We start from the raw sequence: 19,369 nt of genomic DNA, 5'->3' as shown, positions 1-19,369 counted from the left end.
ACCACTCATCCTGTCTCCTCCACGTGTCAAAAAGGGTAAACAGAGGGTTTTGGCGGAGATGCGGACGGGTCGGGCTCCCAAGTCCCTTTTACAGCATCGGTGGATTGGGCAGCCTACAAAGGGTGACCACATTCTCTTCCTGAGCCGCCAAAACGCCGGCTCCTCGGCCCGGGGTCAGCTACTTAGCTCCCCGCCAAGGCTTTAAAAAAGACAAACCCAAAACTGGGGTGTTGCGTCTTGTCTGCGCAAGCCCGGCCGTCCTCAGATTCAACTTCCTGCACGAGAAGATGTTTTCCTACTCCAGCAGCTGCAGGACTCTCAGAGACTACGCTAACCTCCAGGGTGCGGACGGGCGCGCCCACGGCCCGCCCCCTCTGCTCTCAGTAGAGGGTGGAGCGGTCCTTGCCTAACTCCTTCCTAAGGGACGCGGGGGCGCGCCCGTAAGAGCTCAAGGGGGTGCTCTTTGGGCTGCACCTTCTGCTCCCTCTCTTCTCACCCTTTTTGAATCCGCCCCCTAGTCCGCTGCCCTATCACCAGGCTCGCTGCCACGAAGAGGCGCGCCCGGAACCAGCCGGCACGCGGGCAGAACGGGACTGGAAGGGAGGGGCCCGAGGAGTACCGCTCCTGCTCCTCCGCGCGCGCGCGCGCGCTCCCGCCCTACACCCCCGTGACGTCCCGCGCCGAGGCGCTGTAGCTGTCTGTACCGCTGTCATGGCGTCTACGCCTCTCTCTGAAGAGAAGCGGCCAAGATCTAGATAGAGTCGGGCTGGCGGCTCGGCATGGAGAACAGCCCCGAGAGCCGGCAGCCGCTAGGACACGGGGCGGAGGCGGCCGCAGCGCCGGCAGCAGGGACAGCTTTTCTCGAGGGAGGGGAAGATGAAAACAAGAACAGCGCCGGGCACAACCCTGAAGTGAAGCCGTCTGCAGAGCCTAGCAGCGCTCGCGATGGGCAGGGGGCGGCGGCCGGCCTCGGGAGCCGCCCGCAAGCGCATTCTCCCGGGGTCACAGCTGCGGACCCCAGACCCGGCGGCTCCCAGCCGGGCTCGGAGCAGAAACACAAGCGAGAGAGCCCCGCGGCCTCGGAGGCGGCTCCGAGAGGGCAGCACAAGGTGACCGCTGCCTCGGAGAAAGCGGAGGCCGGAGAAGGAGCGGCTCCCCCGGGGACGTGTCCACCGGCGGCTGGAGATGCCGGCGGCCTGAGCAGCAGCAGCAGCCCGAGCAGCAGCAGCAGCAGTCCCAGCAGCAGCAGCGTCCCGAGCCCTCCCGGGGAATCTCCGAGCCTGGATTCCCTGGAGTCGTTCTCCAATCTACAGTCTTGTCCCAGCAGCTCCGAATTCTGCAGCGAGGACGGTCCCGAGCCCAAGGGCCCGGAGGAAGAGGAGGAGACCGCGTCCGGCCGAGCTGCTCCTCTCTGTAAGGAGGAGGGAGAGGCCGCCCAGGTGCTGGCGGCCTCCAAAGAGCGCTTCCCGGGACAGTCTGTGTATCACATCAAGTGGATCCAGTGGAAGGAAGAGAACACGCCCATTATCACCCAGAATGAAAACGGACCCTGCCCTTTGCTGGCCATCCTCAATGTATTGTTCCTGTCCTGGAAGGTACATCCAGCAGCCTTTCTATTCCCGGCAGCTTTTAGGGAAGGAAAGGTGGGGAGGAAGAAGAAAGGAGCCCCAGAGTCAACAGATACCTTCCCTTCTTTTCTTTTCCTGTTGACTTCCCCCTTTTCATGTTACATGAAATCCACACGGGGACTCCTCTGTTGAAGGAATATTCTCAGATGAGTATCAAGAGTGTTGTCGCCTGACATTTCCTCTTGTAATATTTTAATATTTGTTTAGATTTTTTTTGTACAGCTGTTACCTAGTAGCTAAAGCATCTTAAACTTACCTCCACCCCATCCCCCCCAAATAACAAAGCCAAAAACTTACATCTTCCTACTCCATGCCCATTTATGAACCTCAGATGTCATTCTTTTTTAAATTGAGAAGCATTAAGAAAAGTAAGTTATAGGTATCACTACCAATCTTTGATGTTGTTTTAGACCAAGTTCTAAAGGTCTTCCCTGTTTTTAAATCTCTGGTCAGTATATGGGATGGAGAAGACCCTCACACATTTTTTCCATTTAAGGAAAACTATTGGTCTTGAACACAAACAGTACTGTAGCCTGTGTGTTCTCCTTGCTTTTTACTTGCCTCATTCCTTGCCCCATTGACTTGGATGTTTTATTAATACTATCATTTTACTATATGTTTACTATATATATGTAATGCCATATATACTACTGTGTATTGCTATTTATACATATACATACTACATATTACCATCAGCAGTAATATATTCCTGTGCCAACGGGGCTAATAGTGATGTCAAAGGTCAAAAAACAAAATCTAGAAAGGAGAAAGAGGAATATTAAGATATGAGACCACAATATAAATGGCGCTAAGAGTTTGTAGTTCTGCAAGAAGGAGAAACAGTTTAACTAGATCATATTAATGTAGGTGTATGTGTGGTATTTACAGTACAGTGAAACCTCAGTAATTTGGGACCAATTAGGGTGAAGATCAGGTAAGTCAACCCTTTTTAGTGGTTACCTCTTTAGGGATGATACAGAAGAAGTGGACAACAGTACGTGCCCTTGATGAGCTTATTGTCTGTTTGAACACACACAGTTTATTTTATTAGAACAACTAGAGAAGACAGGACAGGACATAGTGCTAGATTCTGTGGTACAGGCGACAAATGCCAGATGAATTCCGAGAAGTGGAAGGTCATTGTGATTTAGAGTAGAGCCGGTCAGTTTGGTAGAATAGCTGGGTTTGAGTTGTGTCCTGAATGGAAGCATAGAATTTGAGTTGTCAGGGACGGAGTACTTCAGGTGAAAGGAACAGCACAAATAAAAGTTTAAAAGCCAAAATGAACTTGGAGGAGCAGGGTTGTATTTTTTTTTTTGGTAGAACTGTGTCAGTGGATATCGATTTTAGAGTAGAAAGTTCGTATTTGTGAATAGTAAAAGGTTGGAGGAGTAAAGTGGACACAGTTGATGGAAACCTTAGATAACAAAGCCGAGGAGTTTAGTTAATAGTTTTAATCTGAGTCTGCAACCTTTTTTTGAGGAGTTATTTGTTGTAAGAAGAAGGTCATTGTAAATTTTAGAGTTAGGATGGAACCTAGAAACTTTAAAAAATATTAATCTAATGGTCATGTACAAATTGTATTGGAGTATGCAAAGTTTGAAAGCAGACCAGATCAATTAGGAGACCATTGCAGTGGTCCCAGTGTCAGAGAATGTTAACTCAATTCAACAAGTGTTTACTGAGCTCTCATTGTTTGCAAGACCCTGGAGATATAAAGACAGAAATGAACAAGAAACTTATGTTCCACTGGAGGATACAACATAATACAAAAATAAGCAAATAGGAAGTAATTTCAAGAGGGACAGTGTGCTAATAAATGGGCTGTGGGGGCAGGGGTTCAGAAAAAAGCTCTCATATAAGAGATGTCTTTTGAACTGTGCTTTGAAGGAAGCTAGGAATTTTATGAGAAAGGTGAGAAGACTGGTTTGAGGTAAGGTGAGGGGTCAGAGGAGAGGGTGATGGAACTCAAAATGGTTATCTTCAAGAATTTCAAAGGCCATCACGTGGAAGGAGGAGGAGAGAATACATTTCAGAAATGAAGGAAACACTAGCCAAGAAATGGAATGTAATTTGTAGGGAAGAGTTAGTGGGCTAGTGTGACTGGAGCAAAGATCATTTGAAGGAATATAAAATGAAATGAGACTGGAAATGATAAATGGGAGTCAGATTGTGGAGAGTTTTAATTGCCAAACAGATGATTTTATCGTATAGGCATTGTGTATTTTATCACACAAGCAATAGGAGACATTGAAAATTTTAAAAATGTTTTATCGATGTATTTTCCCATAATTTTACCCAGTACACTTCCCTCCAACTTTCCCAGAGAGCCATCCTATATAACATATTATTTTTTAAGAGAAAAAATAACAGGAAGAAATCACTATAACTGATCGGGAAAAGTCTGAAAATAATATGCAATGTACAATACTTGTGTGACCTCCCACTTTTGCCAAGGGGAGGAATGGCTGTGTTTTCTTGTATCTGTTCATTCTAGCAATACTTATTCCTTATATTTTTGCAACATTCACTTTTTTTTAGGCAATTCTTTATATTTACCTTGTTGTAGTTAATGTGTATGTTATTTCCTTTACTCTGCATCTTTTCATGTAGATTTTCCCATGCTTTTCTGTATTCATCACATTCATCAGTACTTATAGCATAGTAACAGTCCATTCATTCGTGTATCACAGTTTGTTTAGCTATTCCCCAAAGGGGCATCTACTTTGTTTCTAATTCATCTGTATCACAAAAAGTTCTGCTATAAGTATTTTGGTTTATATGAGGACTTTCTTCTTATTAATGACCTCCTTGGGGTATAAGCCCAACAGTAGAATCTCTGATTCTAAGGATATGGACTTTTCAGTTAACTATTTGCAGAATGCCAAATTGTTTTCCAGAATGGTTGTACTGCTTTACAGCCCTACTAACCATGCATTAGTTTGTCTATCTCCCCACAACGCCTCCTGGCATTGATTATCAATGTGTTAGTCTTTACCAATTTGCAATGTATTAGGTGAAACCTCAGCATTGTTGTTATTTGAATTTCTTCTTATTGTTGATTGGGAACATTCTTTTGTATGATTGTTAATAGTTTACAATTCTTTTAAACAACTTTCATAGTCTTTGACCACTTGTTGCAACATGAACCGCCACCACCACCACCTCCAAAGTAGATAGAATGAGGAAGACTTCCCCTCCTGAGTTCATATCCAGACTCAGACACTGGCTGTGTGACCCTGGGCAAGCCACTTAACCCTCTTTGCCTCAGTTTCCTCACCTGTAAAATGAGCTGGAGAAGGAAATGGCAAACCACTCTTAGTATTTTTGCCAAGAAAACCCAAAAGGGGTCATGAAGAATTGGACATGACTGAAAAATGACTAAACAGCAATTTAGAGAAATTTAATACAAATATTCTTCCCATTTTTTCCATTTTCCCTGATTCCCTTATTCCAGGTGCAATACTTCTGTTTGTGCAAAAGCTTTTCAATTTCATGTAATCAAAGTTATCTATTTTATCTTCTGTAATTGCCTCCATCCCTCATGAGGTGAAGACTACCTGTGCCCATAGCTGTGAAAGATATATGATTTTCTTCTCTTCTGTTTTTTTATAGTATTATCTTTACTATTAAAGTCATTTCTCCATTTAGACTGAATCATGGAATATACAATGAAATATTGGACTGAGCTTAAAAGTCAGACAGTTTTCCAGTTTTACTAGCAGTTTTTTTAATCAAAGAGCTTGTTCTTTCCTAAGTAATTTATGTTTACCACTTTATTGCACCCCAAGTTAACTGAGTTCTGTTGTTTCTGATCTTTAGTCTGTTCTATTGAGCCACCTCTTTGCTTTTTAAGCAATGCCAAATGATTTTGATAACTACTGCTGCTTTAAAATATAGTTTGAGGTCTATAAATGTATTCCTCCTTCATGTCTACCTCATTTTATCGTTTCTCTCGATATTCTAGATCTTTTATTTATACAAATGAATTATTTTATCATTTTATCAAGTATCCCTTTGATAACTTGATTGATATAGCATTGAAGTGTAAGTTAACTTGATGATATTGTCATTTTTATTATATTGGAATGGCCCATTCAAGTTTTTTTTCTTTAAGGATCATTTCATAATTGAATCTATACAAGTATTTTGTAGTTAGTTGGAATGAGGTTTCCCTTTTAGTCATTACCTCTTGGCTTTTATTATTATTACATAGATTTTTAAAACATATATTATGTATAATATAAATAAAAATACATATTATATATATGTATATATATCTGAAACTATTGTGTCAGTATCTTTGCTGATTCCCTGGGATTTTTTGAAGTAAAGTGTACCAGCAAATAGGGATAGATTTATCTCCTTTTTACCTATCTTTACAACTTTAATTTCTTTCTGTTGTCTTATTGCTAAGCACATTTCACAGTTGCATAAAATAGTAGTGAGAAGGTTGGGCATCCTTGATTTACTCCTTGATTTATTGGGAGTTGTTGGAGATTTTTGAGTTGGAGGGTGACATGGTTATATTTTAGGAATACCTGTTTGGCAGCTGTGTGAAGAATGGGTCAGTCAGGGGAGAGACAGAAGACCCAGAGACCAATTAGGAAGCTATTTTAAGAATCCAGGTGAGACGTATTGAGGGCCTAAATTAGCACAGTCTGTGGTTTTAGGGTATTGACACAAAGAACAAAAAACTAGGGACTAACAGTGTGTGATGTTATATCCCTCTGTAATCCCTGCTACCAGGGTTGTTGTTCATCCTTCCTTCTTTTAGAGGACCTATGACATCACAAGAGTGATGTCTTGACTTGCTTGAGAGTTGAATTTAAGTGAGGCAGAACTGCAAAAAATCATCAGCCTCACTCTGTCCTCCAGAGTTCTCAAAGGCTGGTGGATCACTTGAGTTCAGGAGTTCTGAGTCCCAATAGGACTGATGCTGATCATTGTCCACATTCACCAGCAGGTGAATGGAAGCTGTAGTTCCAGCTTGGGTAAGATAGGGAGACTCAGTTTCAAAAGAAAAGAAGGTCCCAAGCTGGAATACATTTCAACAAATAGCACTTAGTGAGTGGGTAGCGAAGGTGAAGGAGAAGGAAGAGGCACTGCCTTCAGGACTTTGAAACTTGGAAACCAGTATTATAGTGACACAATTAACAGCAATAGAAAAATTTGAAATTTTTTTTATCTTTTTTACTTTGTATTTCTTTGTATAGGGGAGGGAGAGGGAAGTATTTTGAAATGAAGATGATATAAAAAGTGAAATCAATTTGAAAAAAACTTTTTAAATCAATGGAGAAGTTGGAAAGGGGAACCAATTTAAGGGAGGGAAAAATGAATTCCATTTTTGGCATGTTAAATTTTAAAAAGACTGCAAATTTTTTTTGACATAAATGTTGATTTGTAGGTTATGTGATGATCTACTTTGGGGGTCATCAGGATAGAAGAGAGAAGACAGATCACTGGAGTTGATGGCCATTGTCCATAAACACTTAATTGAGTATCTCTTCTGCCCAAGTCACTCTTAGGTGTGGGGCTGTAAATACAGTATAAAATTGAATTCTTTCTCAAGGAGCTAAAAATTCCAGCGTCAGTAATGCTAATTGAGGTATTTATAATTAAAATAGCTTCATTTTATACAGCATTTGAAACTTTGTGGAGCACCTTATCTCTTTGAGCCTCGCAGTAACCCTGTGAAGTAGGTGTTACTATTATCCACATTTTACAGATGAAGAAACTGAAATTTAAGTTAAGTGGTTTGTCCAAAGCCATATATCTGATAAATATCTGAGGCAGGACTTACCTCAGGCAGGTTTTGATGACTCCCAAGTCTTAAACTCTATCTGCTATTCTAGGTTGTTTCTAGATAATTAATGCTACCTGAATTCAGAAGAGTGGGAGATTATGTACCATGAGCTATGGTACAATTGGGGGAAAAGCCTCACAGAGGTAAGGCTGATCTAGGTCTTGAAATTTGCAAAGCCTTGGAGGTGGGTATGAGCATGGCGTATTTTGGGGGACATTGAATAGAACAAGGTGCAGCATGGGTTTGCATTGTAGCGTAGTGGAAGATAAAGATAAAAAGAGAATTGGGATTAAGTTATTGAGAAAGTTGAAAGGTAGAAGAGTTGAGGCTTCGTGCAATCACTAATAAGGAATCATAAATTTATGATGTAAGGAGCAATCACTCAGAAAAAAGAGCTATTTCAGAAAACAACTTGCAGCAGTATATATGATGGACTAAAGGGAAGACAAAGTACAGTAAGGGAAACCTGTGTTGCAGTGTAAAAAGTACTGGTCAGAGAACCTGAACTTGAATTGTTGCTCTGCCACTTAGTATTTGTATGACTTAGGGAAAAAATCTCTGGGTCTTAGTTTCTTCATCTTGAAAATGAGATAGTTGAGGGGGCAGCTAGGTGGCACAGTGAGTAGAGCACTGGCCCTGGAGTCAGGAGGACCTGAGTTCAAATGCGGCCTCAGACACTTGACATACTTACTAGCTATGTGACTTTGGGCAAGTAACTTAACCCCAATTGCCTTCCCCCTCAAAAAAAAAATGAGGTAGTTGGACAAGATCTCTTCTTGTTCTAAAACTATGTGACCACTGAAATAGGAGAGGGCCTATTGAGGTCCTCTGTTGTTATAGTGTCAGCAACCAAGTAGGAGAGGAATGTGAGAAATACTTTTTAGTTTAAAAAGTATATTTTAATTTCATGTCTTTTGTCTTTACATTATAGTCATTCCCCCCTACCCTTAGTGAACTCTGCCTGGTGGAACAGCAAATGGAGTTAAGCAAAAACATCTAGTCACAGAGAGCATGTCTGGTAGAATAGTGTGAATATTGTCAGATATGCTCTCTGTATTCTTACCACTGTGATAAACATTTTGAAGGACAAATTGACATGAATGAATTAATGGAATATAAGGAACAAGGAAGGATGAATTGAATTGTGAAGCCTGGATGATGAGAATGGTAGATAGTCCCTTGATCAAGATAGTGAGATTGTAATGGGGAATGATGATGAAAGTGATTATGTAAATGTTGAGTTTGGGCAAGATTGGGCCATACAGATGAAAATATCTAGTTGGTAGAGGTAACATAGATTCAAGCACAATAAAGACAGAATTGGAGAGAAAGTTTTAGGAGTCATCAGCATAAGTTGTGTGAGAAGAATTTTCTGGGGGAGAGAAAGAAAGGACCAGGGACTGAGATTTGAGGAAAATTCCAACAGTTGAAGAGGAAAGGAACCAATAAAAACTTTCCGAGAGGTGTATGGAAAACTAAAATAGTGATAAAATCACAGAAATAAACAAAAGAAAGTTTCAAGAAGGAGCATAACAATTTCAACAAAAATGGTATCAGGAGAGTTCGAAAGATTAAAGTTTCTAAAGAAAAGTTTAAACAGGACCCTTTAAGAATCAAGAAGAGATAGAATCCAGAGCCCACAAGGGTCTATCTTTCTAACTCAGCCTACATCAAAAAATATGAGAGGGTTAATAGAGAAAGATAAGGTTATGCTGAGGTGATAGAGGAAGCAGGAGAAATTTATGCTGCATAGTTTCAGTCATCTTGACAGACCAAAATTAGAACTCATCACAAACTGAGTATTTTTGTTGTGGAGAGTGAAGTTTAAAGAAAAAAAGTCTGGCACAACTTCACAGATAATGAACCAAGGATTCTATGAAGGATGTGTTGAAATGCTCAGCAGTAGCCATGGCTAAATTGGAGTTTTATAATACAGTGGATCAGGTTGGCATGTTTTCTGAGGCTTTCCTCAGCAGTTATTTGGGATCTTGGAACATGAGTAGGGAAGCTAGACATGAGAATTAAATAAAAGATGAGTTTGGAAATGAGCAGAAATGGAAAATCAGTTCAGCAAGTGTGTCCATCTGTGGCAAGGGTCAGCAGCTTTTTAAAAAAGGAAGTGTCATTTGTTATAATATTCTTAGGATATGATATTGTGGTAATAATATCTAAGGATAGTGTCCAAGATAGAGGATACTATCTAAGGAGAGAAGGCTCAAGTGGGAAGAACAAGTAGAAGCTCTGTGCTTTGGGCAGCATTAAATGTAGGAGGTGAACCATAGGGGGAGCATGAGAATTCTCACCTAACTTTATTTAAGGCTTCTGTAGCTATATAAATCAAGACGTTGGGGGGAAAAACCTAATTTTGTTTCCCTAAAAACCACACGTATGTAATTAAAGAGCATGTAAATATATATTAAGTTTTATTAATTTCTAAAGCATGAGCATTGGGACTTAAGGTACAGGAAAAGTCAGATGTAATCATGAGAGAAGTAACAGTCTGAAAAAAATGAGAGAATTTGAGTTTTCAAAGTAATACGTAGGTGAGGGTGAAATATAATGGATAAGATTGCTTAGATCAGACATTCTGAATGTTGAGTTAGAAATCTAGGCAGTGAAACAGTAGCTTGAGATTAAAAAGGCTAGCATAAAATTCTTATGATTCTAGGCCATGCAGTCTCTTCCTGATAATTATGCTGTATTCAAGCAACACTGCAAAATTGAAATCTAAAACTGCCACTTTAACTGGCATCAGGTCAGCTCACATATTAATAGGTTGTATTTTCTGGAATATTTTGGCAATGATTTAAAGTACATCTGGTGTTTTATCTTCATATTTTTCTCATGTCATCAATTTCTTTTTTAAGAAAGAAAAACATTTTAGGATGTTTTTAAAGATTATGAACCCATATAAAGTTGTGTGTGTCTGTAATTGCTTTAAAAAGTACTGAATTCATTGCATTATTAAGATTGGCAAATCAGATAATTAATTTCAGCTAACATTTCTTGAGCTCTCTTTATGTGCAAGGCACTGCTCAGAGAAGAGGTACAAAATAAATTTTTTTTTATAATTTCTGATTCTACAATCAAATGTGAAAAATAAAATGTACATAACTCTAATGCAAATTATGATCATAGCAAGTGGATAAGAGAGGTACAGAGTGTTGAGAGAATGCAGAAAAAGGAGGTCACTTCCTGCTGGGGGAATTGGAAAGGCTTCATGAAAAAGAGAGCATTTGAGCTGGGTCCTGGATGTTAAGTAGAAAGGTGAAAATATATTCCAGGCATAGGGAGTAGCATGAACAAAGGCAGAGAAGCAAGAAAAAATGAAGATCTTCTAAGAAATGACTACTAAGTCCAGTTTGAGGTACACAGTATTTGAAGAGAGTAGAGTAACAGATGATTGAAAAAAAGTAAGTGGTTACAAATTGTGAGGAACCTGCATGCTAGAATAGGGAGTTCAAACTTTACTCAGGATAGGAAGCTGTTGAAAGATCAGGAGGTGTGCGTTAGGAATGTTGGGTAGTGGTATATAGGAGGTACTGTAATCCTTGAGAGTTGGGATTATTTAACATTTCTGTCTTTGAACTTTCAGAACTTGACACAGTGTCTGGTACATAATAGGCACTTAATACGTGCTTGTTGATTGCTTTACTGGAGATAAAAAAAAAAAACAACTTAAATCTGGTAGTTGTCTAAGCAAAAGTGAGTAAGAGCCTGAACCAATGATGTTGCCAGCAAGAATCGTAGTAAGGAAACACATGTGAGAGACATTATGGGAATAGAATTAACAAGAGTTGGTGGCTGGATGATAGGAACAAAGGAGTAAAAACCAACATTAACCCTTAAGTTTTTGAGCCAATGTATTGAAAATGATTGCCCCTTTAACAAAGATAGTGAACTCTGTCAGTTTTCTGGAGGAAGAGGAAGTCTTAAAAGAAATAAAGAGTAGGGCATTTTGGTTCGAAGTGATCGCAAGACATTTAGCTGGCAACATCCAGTAAGCATTTGGAAGTCAAAGCTCAGAAGAAAGTATTCATTTGGAGATAGAGATGTAAGAATTATATTGACCACAGGAGGAATTAACATGACCAAAGGAAACAGTATAAACAAAGAAGAGGACTGAAGTAGAGAGGGTAAATGTTTACATTTAGAGTAGAGAAGGGAGATGGAACTAGAGCAAAGGACAGAGAAGATTCAAAGAAATAGGAAGAACAGCCAATCAATCACTAAGTATTTATTAAGCACCTAATATGTGACAAGCATGGCTCAGTACTGGGAATGCAAGTACATGGTATGAAACAATTCCTTCTCACAAAGAGCTTACGTCATTTTTTATAAGCATGCAGTTTTAAACATAAAAATAATGTAACCTACATGGATACTAATAATTTATAAAATAACCATAGCATTAATATTAATGCATTGGTTGGACTAATATTTTGGTACTTTTTTTTTTTTAAATGTTGTCTTCAGAGACAATGCTACTCACAACTTTCAAAAAGTATTTAGATTTTTTTCCCCTTAACTAATCCATCCCTCCTATTACCCAACCTCCTACCCTATTAAGCACTTAAAAAAAAACCTAAAAACAAGGCCTCCAAATTTATACCTGCCGTTTCGCAAACAAATTCCTACATTGGGCATTCCTGAAAATGTATATCTCTTTCTGAATTTTAAATTCATCACCTCTCCTGAGATGTATGGAATGTTTCATTTTCATCCCCTTGTTCTTTTGCTGATCAGAATTCTAAAGTATTTCAAAGTTATTTTACTCTGTGATGTCATCGTTGTATATAGATTGTTCTCCTAATTTTGCTCATTTCACCTTGTATGAGTTCATGGGGTCTTCCCAATTTCCTCTGAAACTGCCCACTTTATCATTTCTTATGGCGCAATAATATTCCATTGAATTTATAGACCATCTTTCTTTAATCATTCCCCAATAGGAAGACACTCCCATAAGTTTCCAAAATTTGACTACCATGTAACGAGCTACTAATTACATTTTTATACACATAAGTCTTTTTCCTTTTTTTGTTTGTTTTTTGTTTTCTTTCAAGGTAGAGTCCTAGTAATGGTATTGCTGGATCAAAGAATGTGCACAGTTTAGTAAAGTTGAGAACATAGTTCCAAATTGGTTTCCAGAATGACTAGACCTGTTCACAATTCCAAAAGTGCAACTAGTGTGCCTCTTTTCCTACAGTCTCCTCAGTATTTGACATTTTCCCCTTTTGTCATCTTTGCCAGTCTAATATGTATGAGGTAGAATTTCAAAGTTGCTTTAATTTTCATTTCTCTAATTAAACTGGTGATTTAGAGCATTTTTAAATGATTGTTGCTAGCTTGGATTTCTTCCTTTGAAAACTTCCTGTTCATATCTTATGACTATTTTTCCTATTGGGGAATGACTCTAAATTTGAATCAGGTCCTTATATGTCTTGGAAGTGAGACCTTTATTATATAAACTTGCTGCAAAGATTTTTCCCTCTAGTTATCTGTTAAGGAAGCTTAAATTTTTAAAAATTCAATTTTATTTTCAGGTCCACATTCTTTCCCTCCTGCCTCCCCCATTGATAAAACAAGAAAAACAAAACCCGTTACATACATGTATGGTCAAGCAAAACAAATTTCCCCATTGACTCTGTAAAAAAAAAAGTATTTCTCAATCTGCATGCATTCTGTGTTCATCACTTCTCTTATCTGAAGTTGGGTAACATTTCACCATGTGTCCTCTGGAATTGTGGTTAGTCATTGTGTTGATCAGATTTCATAAATCTTTCAGGGTTGTTTGTCTTTACAATATTTTTATTGTATAGATTGTTCTCCTGGTTCTGCTCACTTCACTTTACATCTTCATGTTTCTTTGAAATCATCTTCTTTATCACTTATACAATAGTATCCCATCATATTAATATGACATCACTTTGTCTATCCATTTTCCAATTGATTGGCATTCCCTTAGTTTTGAAATCTTTGCAACCACAAAGAGAAGCTTACATTCTAATGGGAGAGATAATTTCATGTAAAAATATAGATATCGTAAATACAGTGTAGTTAAATGCAAGGTAATTTGGGAGGGAGGATGCCAGCAGTTGCAGGGATCAGGAAAGGCTTCATGTAGAAGACGCTGAGCTGTATCTTAAAGTAAGAGAGAGACTGAGGTGGAGGCAAGAAGGTAGTGCATGCCAGGCATGTGGGACATCCAGCACAAAAGCACAAGGTATACTATCGGTTCCATTCAGATGACCCCCAGACCTATACATCTAGCCTCAGTCTCTCTCTAAGCTTCATTTCTTCATCACCTATTTCATATTGAATGTTTAAAAATGGATGTCCAACAGCTATCTCGAACTCATTGTGTCCAAAACTGAATTCATTATATTGCCCCCGAAATTTCCCCATCTTCCAAATTTTTCTATTTCAGTTGAGGACAGTATCATCCTTCCAGGCTCCCAGAATCATAAGCTTGACACTATCCTTTTACTTCTTACTCTCCTTCAATCCACATATCCAATCAGTTGCCAAATCTTGCTATTTCTACCACCCACAGAGAGTGTGTTACAGATGATGAGCCAGCAAAGGAGACTGAAAAGGATTAGGTAAGAGATAATCAAGGGTGTCTTTGAAAGCCCTGAGAGGAAAGAGTATTCCTAAGGAGAGTGTTGTTAACATCACATGCAGGTTGAGAAGGATGAGGACTGAGAAAAGACTATCAGATTTGGCAATTTAGAGATCATTGGTTACTTTTGAAAGAGCAATTTCAGTTGAGTGGTGAAGTAAGAAGCCACTTTACAAAGTACTGAGGAGTGAGTGAGAGAATAGGAAGTATAGTCAATAAATAAAGTCAGATTTTTCAGGGAGTTTGGCTGAGATATATCATAGAAATGGGCATGGGGGCAGAGGAAAAGAGGGATGACTAAGTGCCATGCTACAGAGAGGCCAAGTAATCTAAAAACTAAAAGTACACAATTGGAATTGACAATTGAGGGCATAGCCCATAACCACATATGGATCTTTAAGAGCAGTTTGAGTAGCAGTCCTTCACAAACATGTATTAAGCTATTTTGTGACAGGTACTATACTAGGCTCTGGGGATGCAAAGGCCATAGTGAAACAGTTCCTGTTCTCAGAGTTTATATCAGGGGAATCATTTACATATATCAGCACATACTAAATAAATAGAAAAGAAATGCAAGGTAATTTAGCAAGGGAAGACACAAGCAAGTATGGGCAGAGAGGGCAGCAGTCAGGAAAGGCTTCAAGTAGAAATAGTGCTTAAGTTGATCTTGAAGAAGTAATGGATTCTCCTTCTCAAGTCTCCTTTGGTAGTCCATCATCTAATCTTCCAGGTTGATGAAAAAGGCCAGAAGTGAGGAGGGGGGTATATTCTAGGAAAGAGGATGGCCTGTATAGACACAGATATAGGATTCTTGGAATAGCAGAAGAAAAACCAGTTTCACTGAATTATAGAGTTCAAGAAGAAGTATAAAATTTGATGATACTAGAACTGTAGGTTGAGGCCAGGTTTTGAAGGACTTTAAAACACAAGCAGAGGAGTTTAATATTTCCTTTGTTGGCATGCTCTCTTCTCTCCTCTGAATCTTGGAGTCCCTTGAATCATTCAAGTTTTAGGCTTCCTTCGGGAGGCTTTTCTTGATTTCACTAGTTGTTGGTGCCGCTTTCTCAATGCATGTGTACTTTCTGTATATACTTTTACTTAGCTGTGAATATGTTGTATCCTTCAATAGAATGTAATATCTTTGTGGACAGGGACTATCTCATTTCAGTCTTTTTGTTTCCAGCATCTAGCTGAGTACTTGGAACCATAGTAGGCACTTAATAAATGTTTGTTCAGCTGATAATGATGGAGATAGCATGGTATGATGGAAAGAGAGCTGAGTCTGGAATGAGAAAATCTAGATTGTAATCTTGGCTTTGCCTCTTACTTGTTATGTGATCTTATACAAGCTACTTAACATTTTTTAGCTTCACTTTCCTAATTCCTCTCCAGGCTGCCTTCTCAGACATAATTCACACATTGGAAGTACCTTTCTCCTCTGTGGCCTCTCTGATTGGATGGCTTGTCCCTGAACCTTCATTTAAGGAGGATGACTAGGGCTGCTGTGTCTTGTTCCTCTCTTGGCTGCTCCCTGCTTTCTCTACCATCTGCCCTCCTCCTTTTCTGCTTTTCTGTGTTATCTTCCCTCATTAAAATACAAGTTCCTGGCGGGCAGGGACTGTCTTTCTGGTTGTATTCCCAGCACTTAGCACAGTGCCTGACACTTAATAAATAGATGCTTTTCATTGACTGATCTCTTAAAGCGGGGTAATATTACTTGTTCTCTCCTTCCTATCATCTAATTAATTTCTTAGCCCTTTGCAATCTCTCTTAACTTCTTTAGACAACCAAAACTACTTTCTCTGAAGTTTCCAGTGTCCCTCTTAACTGACAAAATATAATGATTTTTTCTCAGTTCTCGTCCTTCTTAACCTCTCTGCAGCATTTGACACTGTTGCCCATCCTCTCTTTTTCTGGGCTTTTATGACATTGCTTTCTTGGTTCTCCCATTTGTGTAACTATTCTTTCTCATATTTCTTTCCTGTATCACCAGCCTAACTCTAGGTATACTTACTGCAGGGTTCTGTCCTGGGCCCTCTTTTCTTTTCTCTTCTTTGTGTACAGTCTCAGTGACCTCATTAGCTCCCAAGTATTAAATTGTCATTTTCATACAAATGACTCCTGGATCTATGTATCTCACTCCAGTGACTAAAGTCTAGTCTCCTTCCTGAGGTTCAGTTCCATATTACCAACTACCTATATTATTTCTGGGATCAAATTCAGATTTCTCATTTGACATTTAAAGCCATTCACAATTTATCTCCAACTTGCCTATCCAGGTTCATTATACATTACTTGCCTTCCTTTGCTGTTCTGATAAAGAACATTCTATCTCTGTGTGACTTTGTGCAGACTGACTCCCAGGAATGTACTTCTACCTCACTGCCAACTCTTAGAATCCTTGGTTTACTTCAAGGTTCAGTTATGCACTGCATCTTAACCCTTGGTTGCTAAGGTTTCCTCATCTGAAACTATCTTGTATTTAAATCCTGAATATTTTACAAATAATAGGTATCCATAGTATTTCCTCTGATACTATGGAATGTGAGCCTTGAAGGAAGATACTCTTTCATTTTTGTCTTTTCTTCCTTAGCACCTAGCACAGTGTGTAGGACGTAGCAAGTAGTTGGCACCTTGTAAATGCCAGTTGATTGATCCAAACACTTCCTTGGTTCTGTCAGTTTTTCCTGTGAAATATCTTTTGGATTTCTTTCTTCATATTCTCACTAGTACCCAGCCACCACTGTTGTCCAAGAGTAAGACAAGTTGATCTTGAAAAAACACCCTTAGCTGCTTTTTATAGTCTTTGCCACAAAATTTAGCCAAGTGGTAACACCCTCTTTGATCTCTTACTATTTTTTATCCCTAATAAGTTTGTAATCAGTTAATAGTCAACAACTATTTATTTACTATTTAATATAGCTAGACACTGTGATAAACCAAGGGTTACAAATATAAGCAAAAAGAAAAACACTTCCTGCCCTTTGCAAAAGGCATGCATTCTAATAGTAAGGTAACACATAAAAGGGAACTATATAAGATGGACAAGGGGGAAGATGCTCACAGGGGACAAATGGCAACTTTCATAGATTTATAAGTAAAACTACAAGAAGAATGAACGGTGACTAGTCTGGGCCCTTCTTCAAAATATAAGCTCCTTAAGAGCAATAATTATATTTATTTTAAGTTGAATCATGATTTCTTGGACACAAAACTTAGTTGACATTCATTAATAAAACGCTTAAAATTCTTTAATATCTGGGATTGGTAACCTGTAGCACATTAGTCACTATTACCATGCCAGTTCATCTCCTTACATAATTTAAATATTTTTTCTGTAATTTTGTTTACACTTTTAGTTTGCTTTCTGAAATTTAGTATTTAGGTGTAGTAAAACCTCATTTAAAAGAACACAGTGTACTGTCCCAGACACAGTTCATAGAATCAAAATTAATTAGGATTTTAGTTAAGTTTTATGGTTATTTCGATAGGCACTGTGCTTAAATTAGAAGGACTATTTATTGAAAATACTTAACAAAATCAGGTTCAAGAAGTACTTGTTTAATAATAATCAAGTGACATATTAATTGCAAGTAATTACATAAAAATCTAATTTAAAACATAGCGTAGTGACTTTCCATATTGATGAAAGTAAGATTCTTAAGAACCTAGCAGATACTATTTAATTGGCTTATTTCAAATAGCGGTATATTTTGGAAGTAATAAGCAATTTTCATTTCTTTTAAAATACAGTCCCTTGATTTAAAATTTTCGGTTTTTTAAATGGCCTATCTTCCATTATCTGGCCCCATTCTACCTTTCACCTCTTCTCCTTCATGAATCTTGTGCTTCCACCAAACTGTTCTAAACATACCTTTCTTCTTCCATGTTTTTGATTATAGTGTTCCTTTCACTTTGAATGTTCCCTTTACTGTGTACTATCATGTATCTTTTCAAAAGATTTTGTTAGCTTGCAGTTCTGACAGTTAATGAATATACCTGTTTTTTCAAAACCCACCAATATTCTTTCATTACTTTTTTTTTTATTTTTATTTTTATTTTTATTTTTTTTGTGCTTGGACCAGTGCTGTTTATTAACATTTTTTTTGGTTTTTTTTTTGTTTTTATTTTAAATGTAATTTATTTATTTAACATATTTGGTTTTCAGCATTGATTTTCACAACATTTTAAATTACAAATTTTCTCCCCATTTCTACCCTCCCCCCCACTCCAAGATGGCTTATATTCTGGTTGCCCTGTTCCCCAGTCAGCCCTCCCCTCTGTCACCCCCCTCCCCTCTCATCCCCTTTTCCCTTCCTTTCTTGTAGGGCAAGATAAATTTCTACGCCCCATTGCCTGTGTATCTTATTTTTTAGTTGCATACAAAAACTTTTTTTGTTTTTGAACATCTGATTTTAAAACTTTGAGTTCCAAATTCTCTTCCCTCTTCCCTTCCCACCCTCCCTCCCTAAGAAGTTGAGCAATTCAACCTAGGCCACACATGTATTATTATGTATAACCCTTTCACAATACTCATGTTGTGAAAGGCTAACTACATTTTGCTCCTTCCCAACCCATCCCGCTTTATTGAATTTTCTCCCTTGACCCTGTCCCCTTTCCAAAGTGTTTGTTTTGATTACCCCCACCCCCATCTGCCCTCCCCTCCATCATCCCCCCCGCCTTTTATTTTTTTTTAATCTTCCTCCCTCTTCTTTCCTGTGGGGTAAGATACCCAACTGAGTATGTATGGTATTCGCCCTCAGGCCAAATCTGATGAGAGCAAGGTTCACTCATTCCCCCCTCACCTGCCCTCTCCCCTCCTCCCATAGAACTGCTTCCTCTTGCCACCTTTATGCAAGATAATCCACCCCATTCTATCTCTCCCTATCTCCCTCTCTCAGTATGTTACTCTCTCATCCCTTAATTTCATTTTATTTCTTTTAGATATCTTCCCTTCATCTTCAACTCACCCTGTGTCTGCTCTCTCTCTTTTACATATATATATAAACACATATATATATATACACATACATACATATACACATAGATATATACATACATACACATTCACTTATATATATACATAAACATATATATATATATATATATATATACATATATATATATATATGCATATTCCCTTCAACTACCCTAATACTGAGGTCTCATGAATCATACTCATCATCTTTCCATGTAGGAATGTAAACAAAACAGTTCAACTTTAGTAAGTCCCTTGCAATTTCCGTTTCTTGATTACCTTTTCATGCTTCTCTTGATTCTTGTGTTTGAAAGTCAAATTTTCTATTCAGTTCT

General features: G+C 38.6%; 1 protein-coding gene across 1 annotated transcript in view; it reads left to right on the top strand.

Moving 5' to 3' along the window:
- Positions 1-612: 612 nt before the first annotated feature.
- Positions 613-19,369, top strand: part of MINDY2 (MINDY lysine 48 deubiquitinase 2) — a 116,559-nt gene continuing 97,802 nt past the window's right edge. Inside the window, exon 1 of the mRNA XM_036734558.1 lies at positions 613-1,595. Coding sequence (XP_036590453.1) covers positions 780-1,595 — 816 coding nt within the window. The 5' untranslated portion in view covers positions 613-779. The remainder of the gene's footprint in view (positions 1,596-19,369) is intronic.

This window comes from Trichosurus vulpecula, chromosome 8 (assembly GCF_011100635.1).
Source record: "Trichosurus vulpecula isolate mTriVul1 chromosome 8, mTriVul1.pri, whole genome shotgun sequence".
NCBI lineage: Eukaryota > Metazoa > Chordata > Mammalia > Diprotodontia > Phalangeridae > Trichosurus > Trichosurus vulpecula.
Note: the sequence above shows the minus strand (reverse complement) of the source record. Positions and strands in the feature narration are given on the sequence as shown.